Genomic DNA, 23,125 nt, shown 5'->3' on the forward strand with positions numbered 1-23,125 from the left:
TTCCAACAGACCTCACAACCTCTGAGGATGCCTGCCATAGATGCAGGAGAAATGTCAGGAGAGCATGCTTCTAGCATTCCACAGATATATAATTCCAATTTTCCTAGTTTCCAACAGACCTCACAACCTCTGAGGATGCCTGCAATAGATGCAGGAGAAATGTCAGGAGAGCATGCTTCTAGCATTCCACAGATATATAATTCCAATTTTCCTAGTTTCCAACAGACCTCACAACCTCTGAGGATGCCTGCCATAGATGCAGGAGAAATGTCAGGAGAGCATGCTTCTAGCATTCCACAGATATATAATTCCAATTTTCCTAGTTTCCAACAGACCTCACAACCTTTGAGGATGCCTGCCATAGATGCAGGAGAAATGTCAGGAGAGCGTGCTTCTAGCATTCCACAGATATATAATTCCAATTTTCCTAGTTTCCAACAGACCTCACAACCTCTGAGGATGCCTGCCATAGATGCAGGAGAAATGTCAGGAGAGCATGCTAGAAGCATGCTCTCCTGACATTTCGCCTGCATCTATGGCAGGCATCCTCAGAGGTTGTGAGGTCTGTTGGAAACTAGGAAAATTGGAATTATATATCTGGAATATCCATTATGGGAGAAAGAACTCTTGTCTGTCCGAGCTAGGTGTGAATGTTTCAATTGGCCACCTTGATTAGCATTTGGTGGCCTGACAGTTTTTAGGTGTGGCTTGTTACTTCCTGGGGGGAATCCTTTGTTGAGGGGTGATTAGCTGTCCCTGGTTGTTTCTTGTCTGGAGTTCCACTGAGTTTGAGTGTTATTCTTTATTTACTGTTATAATTTTAGAGTTTTTAAAATACTGGTAGCCAGATTTTGTTCATTTTACTGGTCCACAAGTTAAACCCCTGTGCCAGCAGGACTGAAGACCGATAGGTCACAGGTTCGAATCCAGGGAGAGTGTGGATGAGCTCCCTCTATCAGCTCCAGCTCCTCATGTCAGGAGCGACTTGAGAAACTGCAAGTCGCTCCTGGTGTGAAAGAATTGACTGTCTGCAAAGACGTTGCCCAGTGGATGCCCGGATGTTTTAATGTTTTTACCATCCTTGTGGGAGGCTTCTCTCATGTCCCTGCATGAGGAGCTGGAGTTGATAGAGGGAGCTCACCCGCCTCTCCCCGGATTCGAACCTGTGACCTGTTGGTCTTCAGTCCTGCCAGCACAGGGGTTTAACCCACTGCACCACTGGGGGCTCCCATTCTGGCCATGAAAGCCTTTGATAACACATTTAGCTATGGTTTTACAATTACAATTACTGGTAAAGATTCATCCAGTTCAGCGTAATCCATAATCCCCGATAGGTTGTGATCCTATTGGCTGTCTCCAAGGACATTGCCCAGATGTTTTTGATGTTTTACGATCTTTGTGGGAGACTTCTCTCATGTCCCCACATGGGGAGCTGGAGCTGACAGAGGGAGCTCATCTGTGCTCTCCCCAGATTCAAACATGCGACCTGTCGGTCTTCAGTCCTGCCAGCACAAGAGTTCACCCACTGCACCATCAGGGGCTCCTACAGCAAGCAATGAGGATGGATAAATAACGGTGCCGTTTTCATTCTGGAAATGGTTGGAGTATTTGTAACACAGAAGAATGATTACTACCAGCTCTTCTTCAGGGAGCAAAGGATGAAAGCTGGGGTAGAAACAGAGCAATAAATCACGCAGGCACACAAGTGGCAACCTCTCTGATGTCTTGGGCTGCCAATATTTTCTGATTTATTCCTTAGTGGTTCAGCACATGGTGTGAAAAATTAGTGCCTTGAAACCGACCTTTTGGCACAGCCTGGCTCCTTGTCTTGAAGGCCCCGCAAACATCAGTTTTCCCAGTTCCAACACAATATTTAAATAGAAATAAAATGCAGGGGAACATACAGTCGCTGAAGCTTTTTACACTCAACGACAATCAAGTAATTGTTATATGAATTTTCTGCTCTCCGTTAGCTAGGTAGTTATATATAGCAAGCCCCATCGCCTACACACGAACTCCTTTTTTGGGGAGAGTATGTTTCAAAGTTGCTCCAGAAACTTTTTAATTATTGTGCTACCTGTACAGAACTTGACAAAAAAGCACACCCCATAATTGCAGAGCATTAAATCATGACAGTTAAAGTGGTGCCAAACTGCATTCATTCTAAAGTGTAGATGTATCCATATAGGTGCATATATGGGTGCATCTGCACATATATAGGTTATCAAAAGTCTCCTGAAAAGGAATCTCCAAGGGCTTCTTGCAAGATGTAATTGCTCCATCATATTGGAGATGCAGTCAGTTTGTTTGCTGCTGCAAAGACTAGCAATGGAGAAATGGATACAAATTGCAGGAAGAGTTTCCACCTAAATATTAGGAAAAACTTCCTGTTGCACAATCAACAGCGGATTATGCTGCCTTAGTGTGGTGGCATTTCCTTCTTTGGAGGTTCTTTATTGGAGGGTGGATGTCCATTTGTCAGGAGTGCGTTGATTGTATATTCTTTCTTGGGGTTCAAGTGGATGGCCTTTTGGGGTTTAATCTAATCACCCCTCAACAAAAGTTTGCTCTAGGCACTGTCAGGCCATTATAAGCTAATCAAGGTGGTCAGTTGAAACATTCACACCTAGCTCCAGCAGACAAGAGTCCTTTGTCTCACCCAGGTCATTCCACAGATATATAAACCCAATTTTCCTAGTTCCAACAGACCTCACTACCTCTGAAGATGCTTGCCATAGATGCAAGCGAAACTTCAGGAGAGAATGCCTCTAGACCATGGCCATATAGCCCGAAAAAACCTACAACAACCCAGTGATTCCGGCCATGAAAGCCTTCGACAATACTTTTGGGGTTTCTTCCAGTTCTAGGATTCTATTATTTCCCCCTCTTTCTAATGCTTTGAATGCTCACTTTAATTGGCACAGAGTTTCATCTATGCTGATGATCGTGCCATCACTACTCAAGCAAGGTGCTTTGAAATGATTGAACAGAATCTCTCCAAAGCTTTAGGTGCTCTTACTACTTATTACAGGGAAAACCAGCTGATTCCTAATCCATCTAAAATGCAGCCATGTGTGTTTCACCTAAAAAACAGACAAGCATCTCGAGTTCTGAGGATTACTTGGGACGGAATCCCACTAGAGAATTGCAGCACACCAAAATACATGGAAGTTACCCTGGACCATGCTCTGACTTACAAGAAGCACTGCTTGACTATCAAGCAAAAAGTGGGTGCTAGAAATAATATCGTGCAAAAGCTGACTGGCACTACCTGGGGATTACAACCAGACACAGTGAAGACATCTGCCCTTGCTCTTTGCTACTCTTCTACTGAATACGCATGCCCAGTGTGGAACACATCTCACCATGTTAAAAAAGTGGATGTGGCTCTTAATGAGACATGACGCATTATCACAGGATGTCTATGCCCCACACCACTGGAGAAATTACACTATTTGGCCAATATTGCACCACCTGATATCTGCCAGGACGTAGCAGCCAGTAATGAGAGGACCAAGGCATCAACATATCCAGCCCATCCCCTGTTTGGATATCAGTCAGCACGCCAATGCCTTAAATCAAGGAATAGTTTTCTAAGATCTACAGCGATACTTGTAGGAACACCCCAGCAAGCAAGTGTGCAAAAATGGCAGGCTAAAACCCAGAACCTCAAGCCATGGCTGATACCGAATGAGAAACTCCCTCCTGGGCACACAGAAGACTGGGGTGACTTGGAAGGTGCTGAACAAACTGTGCTCTGGCACCATGAGATGCAGAACCAACCTTCAGAAATGGGGCCACAGTCCACGACATGTGAGTGTGGAGAAGAGCAAACCACAGACCACCTGTTACAATGCAGCCTGAGCCCTGCTACATGCACAATGGGGGACCTTCTTACAGCGACACCAGAGGCATTCCAAGTGGCCAGGTACTGGTTAAACGACATTGAGTATAATACCAAGTTTTTAACTTTCTTCGTGTTTTAAAATACATTATAACCGTACATCCAGCTTGCTTCTGACACGATAAATAAACTAATTGGCATTGCCCAGGATTGAACCTGCATGGGTAGCCTAGGACCCCTTTCCCCACCCAAAAAATCCAGACTGGAGCTCTGTTTCAGTAAAGGATGAGAATCATGGAATTACAGAATCAAATTGGAAGAGACCACATGAACCATTTACTCCAATCCTCTGCTATGCAGAAAAACACAATAGACGCAATGTATTGTCGAAGGCTTTCATGGCTGGAATCACTGTGTTGTTGTAAGTTTTTTTAGGGCTATAGGGCCATGTTCTAGAGGCATTTTCTCCTGACGTTTCACCTGCATCTATGGCAAGCATCCTCAGTGGTAGTGAGGTTCAAGGCACTCCCAACAGATGGACATCCAGCCCTTGTGTGAAAACTTCAGAGATGGAAACTCCACTGGAGACCCAGGCAGAGCATATTCGACTGCCAAACAGCTCTTACAGTCAGGGCATTCTTCCCAGTGCTGAAGTGGAATATCTTTTCCTGCGTTTGAATCCATGGTCCCGTGTCCTCGACTTCAGACCATCAGAAAACAAGCTTGGCCTTTCCCCAATGTGACATTTTAAATATTTATTATTTCTCATGTTCTCCAAGTTGAACCTACACAGCTCCCTAAGCCACTCTTCATAAGGCTTGGCTTCCAGACCTTTTACTATTTTGGTTACCCTTCTCTTGTCAGTATCATAGATCATAGATCATAAAATCAAAGAGTTGGAAGAGACCTCATGGGCCATCCAGTCCAACCCCCTGCCAAGAAGCAGGAATATTGCATTCAAATCACCCCTGACAGATGGCCACGCAGCCTCTGTTTAAAAGCTTCCAAAGAAGGAGCCTCCACCACACTCTGGGGCAGAGAGTTCCACTGCTGAACGGCTCTCACAGTCAGGAAGTTCTTCCTCATGTTCAGATGGAATCTCCTTTCTTGTAGTTTGAGTATCCTTCTTAAATTCCTTCGCCCAGAACTGGACTCAGTGTTCTTGCAGGTGAGGTCTGACCAAAGCAGAATAGAGTGGGATTATGACTTTCCTAGGTTAGATAAGGCATTGGCAAACTTTGGCCCCTCGCTCCAGGTGTTTTGGACTTCAACTCCCACAATTCCTGGACTCAGGCCCCTTCCTTTTCCCCCTCAGCCGCTTAAGCTTAAGCGGCTGAGGGGGAAAAGGAAGGGGCCTGAGTCCAGGAATTGTGGGAGTTGAAGTCCAAAATACCTGGAGCGAGGGGCCAAAGTTTGCCCATGCCTTGTCTAGACACTATAGTCCTATTAATGCAGCCTAGAATGGTATAATATGATAGGATTAAAGGAAAAGCTTTATGGAGATTTTTTTTGGAGAGCTGATTTGAAAGAAAAAGAGAAGAAAGCAACATGCCACTCTGATTTCTTTGAAGCTACTACAGTGATGCCATGGCACAGAGTGAAAATATTTCATCTCTGCATACGCACATCAAAACCGAAGCAATGACTTCAGGCCTTTGATTTTCCTCCAAGTATAAACATTGCTCCTGCTCCACCCTGTGCAAACAGAGGAGTCGAGCTTAAATGCAGCCAGGCTGGTGCATTGCAGGTCTACACATTACTGCCACTTGCTCACTCCCGGGATTTCACCTGCCAAGCAAGAAGGGTTTTGTCCCAAACTTATTTTTCTAGGTCCCGCTTGCATTAATCATAAGTACACAATCAAATGCTCGAGGGCTTTTTGAGGCTGCAGGAATTTGTTTGTCTTATTAACATATCTGGAAACAATTACATATTCACTTTTTCTGTGTGTTGGTTATGCGTGTGGTGGAAGGGGAAAATTGTGTGACACGTTTTTCAAAGAGCTTTTGTTTGTTGATTTGGAGACAAGTATAATATTGAAATAGCATAACATTTGTCATTGAAGACTTTCGTGACTGAAATCACTGGGTTGCTGTGAGTTTTTCGGGCTGCATGGCCATGTTCCAGAAGCATTCTCTCCTGACGTTTCTTCCACATCTATGGCAGGCATCCTCAAATGTTGTGAGATCTGTTGGAAACTAGGCAAGTGAGGTTTATATATCTGTAGAATGTCCAGGTTGGGAGAAAGAACTCTCGTCTGCTTAAGGCAAGTGTGAATGTTGCAGTTGGCCGGCTGGATTTAATGGCCTTGCAGCTTCAAAGTCTGGCTGGTTGCTGCCTGGGGGAATCCTCTGTTGGGAGATGCTAGCTGGTCTTGGTTGTTTCATGCCTAGAATTCTCCTGTTTTTTGAGTGTTGCTCTTTATTTACAATCCTGATTTTAGAGATTTTTTAAAAAATACTGGTAGTCAGATTTTGTTCATTTTCATGGTTTTCTCCTTTCTGTTGAAATTGTTCACATTCTGTTGAAATTGTCCACAGTGGCTTCTCTGTGAAGTCTGACATGATGTTGGCTAGAGTGGTCCAGCATTTCTGTGTTCTCAAATAATGTGCTGTGCCCAGGTTGGTTCATCAGGTGCTCTGTTATGGCTGACTTCTCTGGTTGAGTTAGTCTGCAGTGCCTTTCATGTTCTTCAATTCGTGTTTGGGCAATGCTGCATTTGGTGGTCCCTGTATAGACTTGTCCACAGCTGCATAATATACAGTAGACTCCTGCAGAGGTGAGTGGATCCCTCTTGTCCTTTGCTGAATGTAGCATTTGTTGACCAGCCTGGACACAGCATATTATTTGAGAACACAGAAATGCCGGACCACTCTCACAACCACCATGTCAGACTACACAGAGAAGCCACTGAAATCCACAAGCATGTGGACAATTTCAACAGAAAGGAGGAAACCATGAAAATGAACAAAATCTGGCTACCAGTATTAAAAAACTCTAAAATTGCAACAGCACAACAACAGAGAGGAAACAAACAAGGACATCTCATCACCTCTCAACAAAAGTTGGCTCCAGGCACTGTCAGGCCATTATATGCTAATCAAGGTGATCAGTTGAAACATTCACACCTAGCTACAGCAGACAAGAGTCCTTTGTCTCACCCTGGTCATTCCACAGGTATATATTTTTCCTACTTCCAACAGACCTCACTACCTCTGAGGATGCTTGCCATAGATGCAGGCGAAACGTCAGGAGAGAATGCCTCTAGACCATGGCCATATAGCCCGAAAAAACCTACAACAACCCACTGTTTGGAACTTCATCAACTAATTAAATTGAATGATAGTAGGACACTTTTATCTCTTGGGCCTCCAGAAATGTCAGCCTTCAACTCCCAACAGCTGGAGATTATAGGAGTTGTAGTTAGAACTACATAGATTTGGAAGAGACCCAAGTGCTATCCAGTCCAACCCCATTCTGTCAAGTAGGAAAACACAATCCAAGCGGTCTTGAAAATGGGCACCTGTTTAAAAACCTCAAGTTGACTAATCTGCCCATTTGCAAATACCCTGGTATCAACCTTCAGTGGAGGATCCATTGGCTCAAACCCTTGTGCCGGCAGGACTGCTGACCGAAAGTTGGTAGTTCAAATCCAGGAAGCAGGTGAGCTCCAGCTTGCCATGCAGGGACATGAGAGAAGCCTCTCACAGGATGGTATAACATCCGGGTATCCCCTGGGCAACCTCCCTGCAGATGTCTAATTCCCTCACACCAGAAGTGACTTGCAGTTTCTCAAGTTGCTCCTGACATGGAAAAAAAAATCAGCCTACAAAACCCTCTGTGTTGGTTGTACCAGAAAGCAGAGCTATTACAATTTGTACATGTGGGCTTAAATAAAATGCTCCAGATTTGGACCAGATGCCTTTCTCTGGCAGAACAGCTTTTGCAGCAATCCAAAATTAAGTACAGTAAAATGTACATTGAGTGGATGTATATCAAGCAGCCATAAAATCAACATGTAGCGCTGGATAATGTATGGGTGCAAGCAGATCTATAGATTCTTCTAGTTGGCTGCTATTCAAGCAGTGAAATCCATTCTTCTTATCCAGATGCAGTCTGCATTGAATACACATCAGGCTTTGCTGGAGAAAAATCAAGATGCTTGTTAGAAAGAATAATGCATTTCAGAGGACTTTGTTATTTTGGGGAGAGGGGTGGGGGAACCAAGAGAACAAAAGCGTCTCTGAGCTTTTCCTTTTTAAAGAAACATACGTGTGTGTGCCTTCAAGTTGCTTGTCGGTTTATGGTGATCCCATGAATTTCATAAGGTTTTCTTAAGTCAAGGAGCCTAACAAGGGGCAAGATGGATGGATGGATGGATGGTATCCTTAAAGTGACTGGTTTGACCTTGAAGAAGCTGGGGTGGCCACAGCCGACAGGGAGCTCTGGTGTGGCCTGGTCCATGAGGCCACAAAGAGTTGAAAGTGACTGAACGAATAAATAACAAACTCAAGATGTGGTTTATTCAGTTCCTTCCTAAGAAATATAGCCTACAGTACCTGGCATTCGTTGGCCATCTCCTATCCAAATACGAATGCTTAGAAGCATAGCCAAAGATATATATTCCTTGCTCCAGTTGTGTCAACCCCAAGTTGCATATGCAATGATCATTATATGGTCATTGCATACCCCTAGAGACCATGTAAAGAAAGGCATGGGCATGTAAAGGTATAAGTGCTGCTTATGGGTGTATGTATAAGCACTGCTGCCCAAATAAACACTACATAGGCAATGAGGTGGGAACCCCAAGGTTATCCTCACTAAACCGGGCTCTGGCGCAGCTAGTTAGTAGCCAGCTGCATTAACTCATTACTGACTGAGAGGTCATGAGTTCGAATCCAGCCTGGGTCGGAGTAAGCTCCCAACAATTAATAGTCTAGCTTGCAGTTAACCTATGCAGCCCGAAAGACAGTTGCATCCGTCAATTAGGAAATTTAGGTACCGCTTTATGCGGGGAGGCTAATTTAACTAATTTACAACACCATAAAACCTTTCAGCAGCGTGCATAAGAATAAGGAAGTACTCCATCAAGGACTCAATATCACAAGTGGACGGTGAAATGGCAGCTCCCCCTGTGGCCAGAATCGAGCATACCCTCATGAAACCGGAAAGCTGGAATGTTAAATTGCCTCTGTGTCTGTCTATATATGTTTTATATCTAATGGCATTGAATGTTTGCCATGTATATGTGCATTGTAATCCGTCTCGAGTCCCTTGTGGGGTGAGAAGGGTGGAATATAAATACTGCAAATAAATAAATAAATAAATAAATAAATAAATACAATTCCAATGTTATCAATGGAGGCAGCTTCAATACAATTGTTCTCCAGTTCCCTGCACCACTAGAACCGGTATGATTAAGTGTATCAGGGCAAGTCTAAAAGCAAAACAAGAGGTTTATCCAGTCTCCTGGTGGAGTTCTATCCATCTGTAAATTTAGATCCTGTAATATAGAGTAGTGATAGGTAGCTCTGATGGCCTATTTTGGTTCCTCTCCTCTACAGTGGAGTGGCTGAATGATTTAGGGATGTGTATGAAAAATGGGTGGAGGAGCATGGATTCCTTGCAGAGTGAGAAGAAAATGTTGCTGGCAAAAACAGATGAAGACCATCTGAGACTGAGCCACTGGTAGATCCAGCCCAATATAACCATGGGTGCATCTCTGCCGAAGAATTAATGCCGTTTGATGCCACTTGAACTGCCATGGCTCAGTGCTACGGAATCATGGGAGTTGTAATTTCACAAGGTCTTCTCTACCAAATAGTGTTGGTGTATAGCCAAACTACAACTCTCAGAATTCCATAGCCATGCCTGTTAAAGTGGTGTCAAATTGCATTAGTTTCTATAGTATAGGTCAGTGGTTCTCAACCTTCCTAATGCCAAGACCCCTTAATACAGTGCCTCATGTTGTGGTGACCCCCCAACCATAAAATTATTTTCATTGCTACTTCATAACTGTAATTTTGCTACTGTTATGAATCTTAATGTAAATATCTGGTATGTGGGATGTATTTTCATTGTTGCAAATTGAGCATAATTAAAGAATACTGCCTCGAGTTGCCTCCGGGCTGAGAGGGGCTGTATTCAAGTATAGTAAATAAAATAATAAATACTGATTAATCACAAAAACAATATGTAATTATATATGGCTGGAGTTAAACTTAAGAAATGTACCTATTCTGGCTTACATACAAATTCAACTTTAGAACAAACCTACAGAACCTATCTTGTTTGTAACTTGGAGACTACCGTATATGTTTAAGAGAGGGGATGAATTTGCAAAGACTTTAACAGGTATGTGGATGAGAAGGTGTCTTCTTTAGAGGGAGGCTGCTCTGACTTCAAACCAAACCTGGCTTTTGGAAATCTTAGGTCAAAACTATCAGGGTTTTCTTGGCAAGACTGTGTTGTCAGCAGGAGGAGGAGCGGCCCCTTTTCGGACCCGAAGGAGGCAAAGCGACAACCCCCGTGGATGGTTGTTTGACCTTCAAAGGGGTCGCGACCCACAGGTTGAGATCTGCTGATGTAGATGCACCATCTGACACTCCCTCCTCTTTCAAAGAAAAATTGTGTCAAGTCACACTGTCGATAAGCACAGCCAGGTAGATATGGATGTATATGAGATATTATACAATTTGGTGAATGCTGAACTAGCAAAGACTCTGGGAAGTTTTCCACAAGAAAAGGAGGCGACTGGGACTGAATTTACAATCGTTGACTAAATGCAGCCTCTCGCCTTGCATGCAAGAACTGAGAGTGAACCATGAGCTATGGGCAGAGCTAACTCCCACAGTCCCAAAATGAGGAACTTCTGACCTGGCAAATGTTTTAGACTTCAACTCTCAGAAGCCCCAGTTAGTATGACAGATGGCACGGAACATCTGGAAGGCCAATGGCTTCCCATCCAATTCTAGATGGATGGATGACATCCAAAATTAAAAGAAATGTCTTTGGGTAGATTTAGGGCATGACGAAAACATTTTGGTATATCATGACAAAAGGAGAGCTGCCATATGAAAAGGACAGCTGCAATGTTGATTTTTTCAAAGATTAAATGATCTAGGGCTCCCTTAACTACTGCCTTGTAAATTTCCAATTTGATAGAGCAAGTGAAAATATAACGAATAAACATGCCTATAAAAACTGCAGATAGCAACCATTATCTTTTTTAAAAAGCCTTTTGCCTTGCATCATCTCCAAGGCAGAACCCTTGTGCCAGTCAAACTACTGACCTGAAGATCGGTAGTTTGAATCCAGGGAGCAGGGTGAGCTCCTGTCTGTCCGCTCCAGCTTCCCATGTGGGGACATGAGAGAAGCCTCCCACAGGATGGTAACACATCCGGGCGTCCGCTGAGCAACGTCTTTGCAGACGACCAATTCTCTCATGACTTGCAGTTCCTCATGTCCCTTCTGACACAATTAAAAAAAAAACCTCAAAAAAACCCTGATAAATGCTTCTTCAAGATTAAGCTTGGAAATGGCATCTCTGCCTTATAGATTCCACAAGCCATGACCACAGACTATACTTTTTGAGGAATTTTGGAAAATGACATCCAAAAAGCTACTTTTTCCAAATAGTACAACATAGGTAAAGGTAAAGATTTCCCCTTGACATTAAGTCTAGTTGTGTCTGACTCTGGGGGGTGGTGCTCATCTCCATTTCCAAGCTGAAGAGCCGGCGTTGTCCGTAGACACCTCCAAGGTCATGTGGCCGGCATGACTGCATAGAGCACTGTTACCTTCCTGCTATTGATTTACTCACATTTCCATGTTTTCAAACTGCTAGGCTGACAGAAGCTGGGCCTAACAGTAGGAACTCACCCTGCTTCCCGGATTCAAACCGCTGACCTTTCAGTCAGCAAGTTCAGAAGATCAGCGCTTTAACCCGCTGTGCCACCGGGGGCGCCTTACAACATATGTATACCATAAAAAGACAAACACATTTTACTTAGAAATCATGTATTGAACGTTGTGGGAATGTAACAGGACTATTAAAATCCACACCATTAAAATCCATTTCAATTTATTTGATCAAGTTTCCACCACAGTTAAAACCATGCCATTTAAAAAAACTGACCATCATCATTAAGTTCAGTCGCTTTAAAAAGCTTCAGTGTTTAAAACATCTCGCAGATTCTCATCTGCAGGGACTTTTAAAAAAGCCAATTATTAAAAATACAGTATTACAGATTTTTTAAAAATGCAGGAGGTTAAATTGTTTCCAAGGCTCATAGTGTTCAGTGAGTTTTCCCGTGCAGGTTTCGCCACAGGGACGTCACGTGGATATCTACGAAAAGAACAGAAATTAACTGTAATTATTTAAAATTAGATTATTTCTTAATCTCTGCATTTTTGGGTAGTAATATAAACATATCCAATTGAATTCTTGATAATATCAGATCATACTACGGTTTGGCTAGAATTGCACTTTTCTAAGCCCATAAAGCCTGTGGTCTTCCGCATTTAAATGTTTTGCTTTTCAATGATGAACAAATTAGTGTTCAAATATCAGCAGATCTGATGAAGTATTGTAAAAAGAATTCATACACTATTGAATGGGAGGTATGTAAGGCCCAGATTTGAGCTATAATAATAATAATCATCATCATCATCATCATCATCATCGAACTGCAAAGACTCTGGCATAAACCAGTACAGGTGGTCCCAGTGGTCATTGGCACACTGGGTGCCATGCCGAAAGATCTCAGCCGGCATTTGGAAACAATAAACATCGACAAAATCACAATATGTCAACTGCAAAAGGCCACCTTACTTGGATCTGCTCGCATCATTCGAAAATACATCACACAGTCCTAGATGCTTGGGAAGTGTTCGACTTGTGATTTTATGATGCGAAATCCAGCGTATAGATCTCATTTGCTGTGACATACTATGCTTTCGTGTCAGTAAAATAATAATAATAATAATAATAGTAATAAATATAATAAATATACTTTATTTATATCCCACTTTATCTCTCCGAGGGGACTCAGGGCAGACAGTTTTGAATGGCAAACATTCAAAACTGTCATAGAGTTACTAAGGATAGACAATACATAAATAGAGAGAAATGCTTTCCCATCTTTTTCCATTTCTGGCATCTGGAGGCTGTGCTCAACTCCAGCCACTGGGGGGTGCTCTCGCTCCATCTTCCATGCTAAGGAACTTTGTCATCAGTTGACGTCCTCCCGATCGAATTGCCGGCATAACCTTATGGGCACCTTTTATTACCACCCCGCTTAAAGCAGTACCTATTTAACTACTCACATAGCTGTTTTTAATCTCCTAGATGAGCAGGAGCTTGGGCTGACAGCAGGTGCTCACCTTGACTCAGGCTTGAACTGCCAACCTTTTGATTGGCAGGATTTTCTGCAACTTAGTGGTTTAACCTTTTTACAAAAAGACTTCAATTTTAAAAAAAAGGAATTACTGAACAAGCAGTTGAAAGCACTGGTATCTCAATTTGCTGTTTCTCCATCTAAACAATTATATTAAAAGTTAGTATGTGTTTTCAAAAGTTTTCATGGCTGGAATCACTGGGTTGCTGTGAGTTTTCCGGGCTGTATGGCCTTGTTCCTGATGTTTCGCCCACATCTATGGAAGGAATCCTCAGAAGTAACCTCACAACCTCTGAGGATGCCTTCCATAGAAGTTGAAGTCCAAAACACTGGGAGGGCCAAAGTTTGCCCATGCTTGTCTTACAACCCTCTCCACTTCCAAGTCTTTTGTGTATATACTATTCTGTTACGAATCCTTTCACATTTCCAGGCTCACTGTAGGTGTTACCAGGTACACATGGGACAGAAAACAGAGAAGGGCAAAATGAGTAAATACTCACTTTGGGTTGCCAGCCCATTTCAAAACAGCCCCTTCACTTCTTCAGTTGCTGGATCCAGGTCAATGTCATAGAAGCAAGGTCTTGTGGGAAGCCCTGGCATTGTGCTCATCTAGAAGGAAACAAGGAGAGAGATGTCAAACCCAAATAAAAGTTTAGAAAACTGGTGTCTGGAAAGAGGAAAGAATATAAATGACTTCTTCATCAAACCTGGACAGGAAAGAGACACACAGGAAAAGATATTCAAACAGCGTTTCCTAATGGGTTTCTCCTCTCCGTCTAGGATGGGAGCAACTTACTCAAATTACTATTTATTTAAAATTTATTTATTTAAAACTTTTATATCCCGATCTTCTCTACCTCCGTAGAAGGACTCAGACCGGCTGACAGCAAGGATTCAATGCTAATAGTAAAAATCTAAAACATCATATAACAACAGTAAATTAACAAATACATATTAAATAAATTACATAAAAGCCGTTTGCCAAGATAAAAAACATGTCCAATTCAGTCCATATATTGTAAGAGGCCATCTGCATTAAAGAAAGGGCCAATACACACACTGATGAAGTACTTATCTCCAGCAAGTGTGCAAAGAATGAGGAAGTGACACTGATGAAGTACTTCCTCATTCTTTGCATGCTTGCTGGAGATTTTTATGGCCTCGTAAATTAGTTAAATTAGCCTCCACGCATAAGCGGTACCTACATTTCCTACCTGATAGATGCAACTGTCTTTCGGGCTGCAAAGGTAGACAGCAAGATACATAAATTGGTCGGAAGCTCACTCTGACCCGGGCTGGGTTTGAACTCATGACCTTTCGGTCAGTGGTGATCTTAATGCAGCTGACTCCCAGCCAGCTGTGCCACAGTCCCAGTGTAGACAGGGTTTCAGTGTCTTTAAGCAAAACTCTTACACTTCGCAGAGAAACAACTCTCAACAAAAGATTGCTCCAGGCACTGCCAGGCTATCAAATGCTAAACAAGGTGGTCAGTTTAAACATTCACACCTAGCTCCAACAGACAAGAGTCCTTTGTCCCACCCTGGTCTTTCCACAGATATATAAACCCAATTTCCTAGTTCCAACAGACCTCACTACCTCTGAGGATGCTTGCCATAGATGCAAGTGAAACGTCAGGAGAGGATGCCTCTAGAACATGGCCATATAGCCCAAAAAAACCTACAACAACCGAAGTCTTTGTTTCTAAGATCTCAAGCCCTAGCTGCCAAACTATACCAGCTGCAGCGTCCTTAAAGCAAGACAAAGATGCAATGCAGACAATAGTTTTGCTAGGATACAGCAAAATTACATTTTGAAATTGCTAACAGAATGGCTTCGCATATAAAGGATCACAACTCTTAATCAGCTGTATTCTTTTTTTGCAGGTGCAACCCGACTCTAGGAGCCATTTAAAAAATTAACATGTGGATGGAGATTTCTCTTGTAAGATGTATTCTGATAACTATCTAATTAAAGAACAGCATCTCAGATCTTAAAAATAACATCAGAACAAAACCTATCAGGGAAATCTATGGCACTTTGAAAATGGCTCCCATCTGTTCCAGAACATAATGGGAATGAATTCCAACCCATATAGTTTGGTTCTCGCCAACTGCGTTTAACTAGGAATGGGTACATATTTGGGTCTCTGCATGAAAACCAGTGAGGCACAAGGTATAGATGAAATTAATAGCTTTGGCAAGGCCTTACAGATGAATAAATGGATGGAGACAGGAGCGTTCAAGCGGCGTGCTCTAGTCATCCAAAAAAGTGCTTTGTCTCAGGATACAAAGATGCATCTCTCCTGTTGTAGTTGTTGTATCTTCTCATCTCGTCCCAAGGATTTTTATATCAGTTGACATGACTCTCCCCTCCCTTTCTTGCATGGAAATGTGTGCATTTTCTAATTCATCTCTAATATATATATTTATTTCTCAGAGGAAACACTTTATACCAGGCATGGGCAAACTTGGGCCCTCCAGGTGTTTTGGACTTCAACTCCCACAATTCCTAACAGCCGGTAGGCTGTTAGGAATTGTGGGAGTTGAAGTCCAAAACACCTGGAGGGCCCAAGTTTGCCCATGCCTGCTTTACACATATCTCTTCTATTAATTAAAGCATATCTGTGGAAATGTTCCAATTTTCCAATTTTCTCATTGCTTTATTTCCTTGTATGAAGTACAAAAAGGGGAAAAGAGATCACATGCAGAATGTGATGCTCGTGGTTTCCTCTTGATGACAAGCAACAGAGAGATACAAGCAGACTTTTGTTATCACACAGACCATGAATTAGATTAATGTGTAAAACGTCTCGGTTAATGTGAAAGTCATCTCCTTCCCTAATTGCCCCTTGAATTTTTCTGCTGAGCTGGCCTTAATGAAGGCATGCCAGAAGGCTTCCATGCATCCGCATAAAGAGGACAATTGAGCCTTACATCAGCTTCCATGACAAGTTAATAAAGGTTAGACTGATCAATGCTTTTGATGTAAGAAGCCATCTGCATTAAAGAAAGAGCCTCTCTCTCTCTCTGTGTGTATGTATACACACACATATATAGCCTCCAAAAAATCCTGCAAATCTCTTGGGAAGACAAGCGGACAAATGTCAGTGTGCTGGAAGAAGCACAGACCACAAGCATTGAAGTGATGGCCCCCTACCATCAACTCTGCTGGACCGGCCACTTTGTCCGTATGCCCGACCACTGTCTCCCAAAGCAGTTGCTCTACTCCGAACTCAAGAACGGAAAATGGAATGTTGCAGGACACACAAAGAAATTTAAAGATGGGCTCAAAGCCAACCTTAAAAACTCTGGCATAGACACTGAGAACTGGGAAGCCCTGGCTCTTGAGCGCTCCAGCTGGAGGTTAGCTGTGACCAGCAGTGCTGTAGAATTAGAAGAGGCACGAATGGAGGGCGAAAGAGAGAAACGTGCCAAGAGGAAGGCACGTCAAGCCAAGCCTGACTGGGACTGCCTTCCACCTGGAAACTGATACCCTCGCTGCACGAGAATATGCAGGTCAAGAATAGGGCTTCACAATCACATACAGACCCACTGCCAGTACACTGATCTTGGAAGACAATCCTACTTGGACAACGAGGGATCTCCTAAGAAGTAAATATATATCTCTAAAGGACATGACTGTAATGAGCTCTTTAAACTGACCAGGCTGTTCAATGGTAGCAACTGGCTTAATAAACAAAGGGATCCTATAGCATCTTTGAGACTGAAAGAAATGAGTAGCAAAAGTATTAAAATATAATACATATACTTAAATTGGGCTTACATCTACAAAGGTGTAAGCCTAATTTAAATATATGTATTATATTTTAATACTTTTGCAGAGATCCTCTTCCTGTAGCAAAAAGCATTTGTGAGTTGTGTCCATTTTTCTTTAACAATGTGGGAGTTGAGAGCCAAGGATGCATCTACACTGTGAAATTGCTGCAAAGTGACATCAATTTAAATACCATAGCCCAATGTTATGGAATCCTGGGATTTGTAGTTTGGTGAGATACCAGCACTTTTGACAGACAAGACAAAAGACCCTGTAAAAATAAAAACTCCCAAGATTTCATAGCAATGAGCCATGGCAATTAGTGTCAAACTGCATTTATCCGGAAGTGCAGATGTGAACAATTTTTTTTCATATCAGGAGCGACTTGAGAAACTGCAAGTCACTTCTGGTGTGAGAGAATTGGCCGTCTGCAAGGATGTTGCCCAGGGGATGCCTGGATGTTTGATGTTTTACCATCCTTGTGGGAGGCTTCTCTCATGTCCCCACATGGTGAGCTGGAGCTGACAAAGGGAGCTCAACCTGCTTTCTCCAGATTCAATCCGCTGACCTGTTAGTCATCAGTCCTGCCGGCACAAGGGTTTAACCCACTTCGTCACCGGGGGCTCTGTGAACAAAATGATGTTTGTGCTTCAATGAAACAAACTCTGAAATGTGAGTAAATTAGCCACCAAGGTCTCTAATCTAGGCAGGCTTTGCAACATGGGTGAAACGTAGTTGCAACAAGGAAGAAAAATCTAGTGCCAATTGCATCTCAAAATCCAGTTGGAGAAGAACTTCATAGAGACTATTTTTGTGCCCACTTTTGACAGACCTGCAAAGGTGAGAAAGGAGGTGTTTGGAGTTCTTTCAAGGGTTGCAAAGAGCCAGGTGGAGCCATTTGGTGCGGTGCCTTAATATAAAGTTTCATGCACTTGCTCCAAATTATAAAGGAAACGAGCCAGCTCCAATCCACAGGGCTCTTTTTAGCTAATTTTGCCATTCTGGAGAGATGTTGAGAAGCACAGTTCTTACTGAGAGAGGTTTAATACTTCCAAACGTAATGACAACAGCAACAACAAAAAGGATTCTGTTAATGCCTTCATGATTTATGTGTACTACTTCTGTCTGGTGGGCTTGCAAGCCTACTCCTAACAGTTATTTATTTACTACACTTTACTACACTTTTATGCCGCCCTTTTCAGCCTGAAGGCAACTCAGGGCGGCGTACAAGCAGGCAACAATTAGATGCCAAACACATATCCTCTAGATATGGTTGGTCTGGAATGTGCATCCTAAGTGAGTTGCAGTCCAACTATAAGTATTATTACCTTTAAGTGCCCTTGTTTCCTTATCTTTAGTCTTGTTTCTAAAAGCCTGAGGACACATCTACACTGACTACTTAGAATCATAGAATCAAAGAGTTGGAAGAGACCTCATGGGCCATCCAGTCCAACCCCATTCTGCCAAGAAGCAGGAATATTGCATTCAAATCACCCCTGACAAATGGCCATCCAGCCTCTGCTTAAAAACTTCCAAAGAAGGAGCCTCCACCACACTCCGGGGCAGAGAGTTCCACTGCTGAACGGCACTCACAGTCAGGAAGTTCTTCCTAATGTTCAGATGGAATCTCCTCTCTTGTAGTTTGAAGCCATTGTTCCGCATCCTAGTCTCCAAGGAAGCAGAAAACAAGCTTGCTCCCTCCTCCCTGTGGCTTCCTCTCACATATTTATACATGGCTATCATATCTCCTCTCAGCCTTCTCTTCTTCAGGCTAAACATGCCCAGCTCCTTAAGCCGCTCCTCATAGGGCTTGTCAGTTTAAAACCGGTATTGAAGAATGTGGTTTCACTCCAGATTGTAAAGCATGGAACTAGTTTGAGGCCTGTATGGTGATTACACATGCACAGAGGGTGGCCTCAAACTCTGGCTAGGTAAAAAGGGAAACTCCTGATAATTTAGGTTTGTGCCTTCTCTCTGCTAGCAGCAGGAAAGGACCTTATTATGATTATTTGAAACACAACAAAATTAGTACACAACAAACAAGATCACTATGCTGGTTGTTGCATTGGATCACATGTTGGACACTTACCAAATTTCTAGGACTTTGTGATGTATTGGTGAATAGTGCGTGCAGATCCCAGTAGGGTGGCCTTTTGCAGCTGACAGATGGTAATCAACGCCAATTGTGTTGAAGTGCAGGCTAAGATCTTTAGGCACTGCACCTATTATTATTATTACTACTACTACTACTACTACTACTACTAGTTGTGCCTGGCCACGCATTGCTGTGGCCCAGTATGGTTAAATGGAGAAGAAAGACAAGAGAAAGAGCTGGTTTCTAATATATGTAATTTCATAATGCTTGTGGGTATACAATATTTTTTGTTGTTCCATTGTCTGTGAAATAATAATAATAATTGTGTAAATAATAATATTGGACTATATAATCTATATAATAATAATACTGGTGTATATAAAAATGATAATAACAATGATACTGGTCTATATAATAATATTAGTGTGTTTTGGGTAAACCCTTTCCTTTTCTTCTATCTATCGATCTCTCTCTCTCTCTCTTCCTATCATTCAATCCTTCCTTCCTTCTGAGCCTACAGTCTTCCTGGAGGTGCGGACGAGAGGCAGTGCTGGGCAAGGCCAGGCAGGGCGTGAGGCTACGGGAGCCCGGGGCTTGGACTGGGCCTATCTCCTTGCCTCCCTCCCCTTGGCCTGTGCCCCGCCCTTCTCCCCGGCCTGGATTTCCCTACCTGGTGACCAGGCTGCTGATCCCTAATGGCATCTCTGGCCCTGTCAGAGTCGCCTTGTGATGTGTTGCTTGGACATCCAGCAGATGGCGCTGTTTTTGATGCCACCAATGTTTTCACCTGTCACAGGTGTGAGATCTATATAATAGTAGGTATGTGAATACATAAGAAACATTTGCCTATTCAAATGCTATGTTGTGTCCAAATTTCATAGCAATCGGTGAAGTATTTTGGGAGATTTGAGGTCACTCACAAACTGACATTTTTATTTATATAGATTATTATTCAAACAAGCCTGAAGCAACTGTTTTGTTAGTACATATCATTTGTTCCAAGGCCTAAATACACTGACATCACCAGCTTCTACCTGATCTTGGAAATTAAGCAGAGTCAGCCCTGCTTGGTGCTTGGAATATAGCTGTATAGATTATATCCAGAGGAAGGCAATGGCAAACCAGCTGCTGAGGACTCCTTTCTTACAAAAACCCATGGGGAGTGCAACAAGTTGACAAGCAACTTGAGGATACACACTATAATTTATTAACTTAAATCCTATTCATTAGTCCTAACTAGAGTAAACCCACTGTTATCGGTTGTTGAGAGGGTGAGTCACAACATGTATACAAAACACAAACAATTCAGAGTGGAATTGTAAACATCAAGGTCAGAGGCAAATCAAATGCAGAAAGTATTAGAAAGGATAATTACATTATTAAGGCTGAGCATTACTAGACTCCTGCTGCTAATATACACATCCTGGTAGTAGGGAAGCCAGTTAATATATCCCAGCTGAGATCCTACACCGAAGTCCATGACTCTGCATGCAAATCTCCAGCTCTCCCACAGTTGCCAAGTCTGGGGAAGGTCGCCTGCTGCCTTTGCTTACTTAGGAATAAGGGAAGGAGAATGGAGGTGATTCAGACCATAGAGAAGTAGCTGGTCTCACCTTGTCATGGGATGTGGGAGAAATGAAGACGCACTGTCAAAAGGCAGCCACCCACCTTTTTCTTTCCATAGAAGCTCAGAGCAGTGAGATGTTCATGGTCTGAAACACCTTCTCCTCCCTCTCTTGCAAATCTATCGCTGTCAGGTATGGGAGGTTTTGGGATGAAGGTGCAGGTTCGTAGCTTGGGAGTGATCCTGGACTCATCGCTGAGCCTGGAACCCCAGGTCTTGGTGGTGGTCAGGGGAGCTTTTACACAATTAAAACTTGTGCGCCAGCTGTGCCCGTACCTTGGGAAGTCTGACTTGGCCACGGTGGTACATGCTCTGGTTACATCCCGTATAGACTACTGCAACGCTCTCTACGTGGGGTTGCCTCTGAAGACTGCCCGGAAGCTACAACTAGTCTAACGAGCGGCAGCCAGACTACTAACAGGAGCGGGGTACAGGGAGCATACTACTCCTCTGCTGCGTCAGCTCCACTGGCTGCCAATCAGCTTCCGAGCACAATTCAAAGTGCTGGTGTTGACCTATAAATCCCTAAATGGTTCCGGCCCAATTTACCTGTCCGAACGGATTCTCCCCTATGAACCATCAAGGTTGTTAAGATCTTCTGGAGGGGCCCTGCTCTTGGTCCCACCTCTTTCGCGTTTGGTGGGAACGAGGGACAGGGCCTTCTCGGTGGTGGCCCCTCGGCTCTGGAACTCGCTCCCAATGGAGATTAGATCTCCCTCTTCCCTCCTAACTTTTAGAAAGCTGGTAAAATCATGGCTTTGGGATACTGCATTTGCAGAATGATGATTGAGTCAATAACTGCTGTCCTACTGGCGGATGGCGATGAATTTGTGATTTCACTCTGATGAACTGCCTTTTTTTGGAACTTGTATGAACTGTATGAATTGTATTTTAATGTATTTTATACTGATGATATGTATTTGCTTTATCTTATTGTATTGAATCCTCTGTTGTTAGCCGGCCTGAGTCCTTCTCCGGAGATTGAGAAGACCGAGTTATAAAAACTCGAAATAAATAATAAATGAGGCCTTGTACACCACATCTAAAAAGGCCCTTACATGAATGTCACCAACAGGATGCGAGCAGCAGTATGTTAAGATACTTTTGTTGCATGTGAGAAGAAAGAAGCTGCCATAGCTTCAATCCATCTACAGCAGATTCTCGCTTCTCCGACATAATTGAGCCAGCGGAACGTCGGATAAACGGAAATGTCGGATAATACTACTATTATTACCCATGGTGCTAGACTCCTAGAATACTAACAATAGGGTTTCAAAGGGTTAAGGCAAGGCAACACATTGAGGCTAGAGCAGCCCAGCAGGAAGTGCTCGGATGCAGAAGAGGAGCATGGAAATCTCAAAGAATCATAGAATCAAAGAGTTGGAAGAGACCTCATGGGCCATCCAGTCCAACCCCCTGCCAAGAAGCAGGAATATTGCATTCAAATCACCCCTGACAGATGGCCATCCAGCCTCTGTTTAAAAGCTTCCAAAGAAGGAGCCTCCACCACACTCCGGGGCAGAGAGTTCCACTGCTGAACGGCTCTCACAGTCAGGAAGTTCTTCCTAATGTTCAGATGGAATCTCCTTTCTTGTAGTTTGAAGCCATTGTTCCGCGTCCGAGAGGGAGGGAGGATGCTTCCGCTTCCGGTCCTACCTCTTTCCCCCCTTTTGTCTCTCCTCCTCCTCGTTGTCTTGCCTTTTTCACTTATTGGGGATGGAGAGAGTTGGGGAGCACTCCTTTAATTGAAGGGGAAATGCTGGAGGAAAGGGGGGGGGTGTAAGATAAGAGCGTTGGATAAGATGGAATGTCGGATAAGCGAAGGTCGGATAATCAAGACTGTAGCTCACTTAGCATGAGCTGACTGGCAGGATTGTAGAAAGCCCTGAAGATGCTAGGAATTGACATGGCTGAGAAGGCTGAGAGGGATATGATAGCCATGTATAAATATGTGAGAGGAAGCCACAGGGAGGAGGGAGCAAGCTTGTTTTCTGCTTCCCTGGAGACTAGGACACGAAACAATGGCTTCAAAGTACAAGAAAGGAGATTCCATTTGAACATGAGGAAGAACTTCCTGACTGTGAGAGTTGTTCAGCAGTGGAACTCTCTGCCCCGGAGTGTGGTGGAGGCTCCTTCTTCGGAAGCTTTTAAACAGAGGCTGGATGGCCATCTGTTAGGGGTGATTTGAATGCAATATTCCTGCTTCTTGGCAGGGGGTTGGACTGGATGGCCCATGAGGTCTCTTCCAACTCTTTGATTCTATGATTCTATGATTCTACATGGATTACAATGGGTTACAATTCTTCTCCAAGGTAGTCCTTAGACCAGGCTTGCACAACCTGTTGCCCTCCAGATGTTTGGGACTTCAGCTCCCAGAATTCCCAACCATT

At 43.3% G+C, this 23,125-nt stretch overlaps 1 protein-coding gene across 1 annotated transcript in view; it reads right to left on the bottom strand.

Annotated features, from left to right (window-relative positions):
• Positions 1–11,846: 11,846 nt before the first annotated feature.
• MTHFD1 (methylenetetrahydrofolate dehydrogenase, cyclohydrolase and formyltetrahydrofolate synthetase 1) overlaps positions 11,847–23,125 on the bottom strand; it is a 121,559-nt gene continuing 110,280 nt past the window's right edge. Inside the window, exons 27-28 of the mRNA XM_060754319.2 lie at positions 13,743–13,851; positions 11,847–12,191 (exon numbers count right to left, since the gene is read on the bottom strand). Coding sequence (XP_060610302.2) covers positions 13,762–13,851 — 90 coding nt within the window. The 3' untranslated portion in view covers positions 11,847–12,191; positions 13,743–13,761. The remainder of the gene's footprint in view (positions 12,192–13,742; positions 13,852–23,125) is intronic.

This window comes from Anolis sagrei, chromosome 1, assembly GCF_037176765.1.
Source record: "Anolis sagrei isolate rAnoSag1 chromosome 1, rAnoSag1.mat, whole genome shotgun sequence".
In the NCBI taxonomy this organism is placed as follows: Eukaryota; Metazoa; Chordata; class Lepidosauria; order Squamata; family Dactyloidae; genus Anolis; species Anolis sagrei.